Source organism: Pundamilia nyererei, unplaced genomic scaffold (assembly GCF_000239375.1).
Source record: "Pundamilia nyererei isolate P.nyererei 1_Seehausen unplaced genomic scaffold, PunNye1.0 scaffold00117, whole genome shotgun sequence".
Classification (NCBI taxonomy): domain Eukaryota; kingdom Metazoa; phylum Chordata; class Actinopteri; order Cichliformes; family Cichlidae; genus Pundamilia; species Pundamilia nyererei.
Window position 1 is genome coordinate 130,176 of NW_005187518.1, and position 4,394 is coordinate 134,569.

A 4,394-nucleotide genomic window follows, 5' to 3' on the forward strand; every position below is an offset into this window, starting at 1 on the left:
TATATATTATATATCTCCCACTTTTGTGTAGTACTGTATAATGTGACTAAGGGTTAGGCTCATACTAAATATGACACCAGTCCATCACAGGGCTAAGAACATAAAGAGTATTATATATATATATATATATAGCTTCCAGATAGCCAACCATTTCAGAGGAATGCTTTGTTATTGTTTTGAGAGGAATGTTTAAGTCACTTAACACTGACCTATGAATCACCCAAACATAAAAAGCACCTAACTCAAGTAATGCACCAGTGTTGTGTCTACAGATAATGACAACTTGGCAAAGAATCCATTTTAAATTGAACAGTTCAGACAGTTAATAGCAGCCTGTTGTTGAAAAAACAAAACAAAAAAAACAAAAACCCGTCCCTAAAAATATCCCCCACAATTTGCTCCTTTTCTTTAGATTAATCTAAAGAATTATTAATTACTAGTAATCTGTTATTATTATTACCATTATCATTATTATATTATTAAGCTAAATACCAAAGATAATAAAATCTGACAGGCATAAAAGAGAATTTTTGCACGAGCAATGTAATTCCACCACAAGAGGTATCAGCTGAACCTGGCATATCTTGACACGCTGTGCAGTGCAATCTTAAAAAAATTGAGGAAACTGACCAAGTGGAGGACAAGTGTCAGACCTAAATTACAAACTACAGCCAACACAGCCAAGGACATAACATCCGAAAGTTGTGTCCTTAAGAATAAGGGGGAAAACAAACAAACAAAAAACCTGTTCACTGAAGTCTCATTAGAAATGGTCTCAGTGGGAGAGTGGCCATCAAAAAGCCATTCTTAAGGGAAACAGGCTGAGCAATGCCAAAGTAGACAAGGACTGGACTGAAAAACAGTGACAACAGGTCCTATGGAGTGATCCACATTTGATTTTTTTTTTTTTAGTTAGACGAGGTCAGGGAAGAGGTTTCCAGCCATCTGTAAAACACAGTGGAGGGTCTAGTGTGGTTTGGAGCAGTGTTAAAAAGCTTTTCAAAATTGGTGGAATAATGAACACTGAAAGGTACTATCAGAACCGTGGAATACCACCAAGATTCCACGTATCTGATTGGAAAAATGCTTTACTTTTTAGCATCCCAAACATGCTGCCAATGCAGTAGAAGCATAGCTGGATAGAAAAAGACAATGAAAGACATCATGGATTATCCTCCAACATTACTGAAGCAGTGTATTATCTTAAGAGAGAACGAAACACAAGGAAGACAACATCCAAAGCTTCTTGAATGTCCTTCAAGAAGCCCAGAGAATTATTCCTGAAGACTACTTCAAGAAATTACAAAAAAGCTGTCTAAGAGCTCAGGATGTGCTGAAGAATAAAGATTGTCTTACAAAATATTGACCTTGAAGCTTGTACTGTAAATGTACAAAAAGTTTGCTTTATTTAAACTGCATGTTTTTACACATTTCAATAAATCACACATACTTCCCATTTCTGTAGAAAAATAATAAAGAAATGGAGGTACCTCAAGACCTTTGCACAATGCCAAAAGGAAGAGTTTAATGAGCCCACTTTAGGAAAAGAGCTCGATTCAAGAGTGGCTTTTGAAATTGAGCTTTTCATTAAACATGAATATTTACCAGTTATTTCTTTAAACATTTTATTTTGCAAAAAATAACATTTTGCCACACAGTCCTGATCACTTTCACAGAGAATACAAAAGTGTTTCTTTTAAATGCAATAATTTATATACCACATTCAGTTAAATTGAATGAGGCAATTTCACAACTCCAGCACCAGTACAGCAGTAACATGTTTGTACATATCCAACTCTGATGTTTAACTGAGACAGGAAACCTGTTCATAAACATGATACTGAGGCTAAATGTCAGGTGACATCTGGCAGGATTCACTGACCTCAAAAAGCTGCATCATCTTTGAAGTTTTGCACTTCTTTAACTTTGCAGACTGTTACAGCCTCTACCTCAAGCATTTGTTGACTTATTATGAAACCACTAGTGGCACTTCTGATATTTGAGAGTATCATTGAGCTCTGGAGCAACCACTAAACTCTGCCATCAGGTTTGGATGGCTACCTCTTGACACAAAGGCACGCGACTCCCTCTTGTGTTGAAACAGTGGGACTGCTTGTTGAATGCAGTCAAATCACTAGCATATAATCCAGTCCACCGCACACACAAAAGCAACATGTTTATACCTCAAAGGTGAATGATATCACATCCTGACATCTGATTAGAGCCTCTTTCTGCACACCAATGGGAGTGTGCAGGTCAGACACCTGAAAGTTCAGCACGTCAATATCTGATGCCCCAAATGTGGCCTCCACCTTCACATTCTCGTACATCTGGAACTGAACCTTCTTGTTGGTCATGGAGAGCAAGCACCGGAGGAAGCCCTCTCTCAGCACAGATCGAGCATCCTGCTCTTTCTGCAGCTGCTCGCTGTCGGTATCTGAAGCTGCTGAGGAGGAAATGGAGGTTCGGCAGAGAGCGATGAAGCGGGGCGAGTTGGGGTCAAATCCACGGCTGTTGGGGTCAGGTCCTTTGGGCAGGCGGAGTACGGGCACTGGAGTCGCCATGCTGACTGCTTCTGCCAAAGCCTGCAAAAGGAAAATAAAAGTCAGGAGCAGGAAAATAAATGTGCTCAAGAAAAACTTTTCCAAGCACAACCACACAAAAAAAGATTGAACTGCAAACTAAAAATAAACAGATCTACTTGCAGTTCAAGATTAGCTACAATATTATGAAAAAGTCATTCACTGTCACTTGTAAATTGTCAGTTAACTTTTCTTATTATATGTAAGACGTATTTAAGATGAAGTGAAGGGGATCATCATGGAAAAGTTATTTATTTATTTATTAGTTACATTAAGTAACAGGTATAAAAGCAGTTATGTAATTATAGCGCTATAGTTACAGATCCTGCTACAAAATGTATGTAAACCATATGTGTTTGTTTTAAGTTCATTTCTATGGGATCAAAATGACATCTTAACAATTCTAAGTATAAGTGGTTATTCTTTTTTTCCCTCTTTATCCTGTCAATTACGCATATCCGTGTTCAGATTTTTGAGAACTGGTCTTCAGTCAAAGATGTTTGACATGGGCAGAATTAAAAGCAGCATGTCACGGATAAGAGAGATATAACGGAGACATAAGAAAAACAAGCAAAAAACAAACAAACAAAAAACCCAACAACAACACTCGCCTTAGTGTCGTGCATTCTTAGCTTTACTGAAATCAACGAACCTTTCATAGCTCGCTAAGAGTTGCTGATTAACAAATGATTTGATCCCATTCTCAGCTGCATATCACTGTAAAGTATATTTTGTGTTTTTCCTTTTGTGCGTGCCTTTGTAAGATTAAAGCAAATATTCGATGCGCCATTCAGGGTTTTGATAACAAGTTATCCACATTATCATTAAGTTTTTTTTTTATTGTTTTCTCTCCAGCCCCCCTCTTTCTTTCTTTCTTTCTTAAATACATTTGGAACTTTTCATTGTAAAAATGCACTTCAAATTTACGTTATTAATACACACGAAAAAAAACCCGATTTATATCATCGTTTCATCCAGAGCAGATGTTACAGTGAGCTAAAAGTTTCATGTACGCTGACCTACATAAGGCAAATTTACCAGAAAAGTAAAATTGGCCAGTTTATGATCAACTGAACTTCATTAACAGTCAGACACTTGGTTTACAATCCCGTTTAATTTAGACACAACATAACCGCACAAAACGACCAGAAAGCATAGTGAAACAATCGAATTAAAATGCACAAATGCTCTTTCCTTTACTTACTGTGTGCTTTCTCGTGTTAGCACCGTTAGCAACAGCTATCTAGTCCCAGGCCTTGTTGTTCGGTTTCTTCCTCGACGGATTCATTTGCGCATATAAATCAGCTTAAATGTGCATTACCGCCCCCTAGTGGACGTGAGAGCAAAGAGCCAAATTTGCAAATAATATTCGCAATTTTTTTTTATTTGAAAAGTGAATTTTGAAATATTTTATTCTATACACCAATAATAATAATAATAATAATAATAATAATAATAATAATAATAATAATAATAATAAAGGTGGACATGTAGAGATATCAAGAAGCAACTGTTAATACCATTAAAAATAATGTTTTTGAATACAATTACTTTTTAAAGACACAGTAAAGTAACTTGTTAAAAGTGTGTCAAAGGTAAGTCAAATAACCATTCATTAAATCCGACATAAGCAGAAGAGCATTTCTGAAATCAAAGTCATGCTACAAGCTAGTTTGCTGAAAATTACCTCCTCTGTTGTCATTTAAGCTCATTGTAGCATTTTTCTTCAGGACCTGTAGTCGCAAACATTTGAAAAATCCACCCACAGAGCATAAGTAAATTTTGTAGCCACTGATGTAAACAATATATATA

At 36.4% G+C, this 4,394-nt stretch overlaps 1 protein-coding gene across 1 annotated transcript; it reads right to left on the reverse strand.

Annotated features, from left to right (window-relative positions):
* Window positions 1–1,611: 1,611 nt before the first annotated feature.
* On the reverse strand, window positions 1,612–3,895 carry gemin7 (gem (nuclear organelle) associated protein 7). The gene is made up of 2 exons (XM_005742080.2): window positions 3,787–3,895; window positions 1,612–2,585 (listed from the first exon to the last, which is right to left on the reverse strand). Exon 2 carries the CDS (start codon window positions 2,562–2,564, stop codon window positions 2,178–2,180), a length of 387 nt encoding a protein of 128 aa, XP_005742137.1. The 5' UTR covers window positions 2,565–2,585; window positions 3,787–3,895; the 3' UTR covers window positions 1,612–2,177.
* Between the last annotated feature and the right edge of the window lie 499 nt (window positions 3,896–4,394).

Coding starts and splice junctions, on each gene's coding strand:
- gemin7 (XM_005742080.2), bottom strand. CDS start 2,564: ATGGCGACTCCAGTGCCCGTACTCCGCCTGCCCAAAGGACCTGACCCC.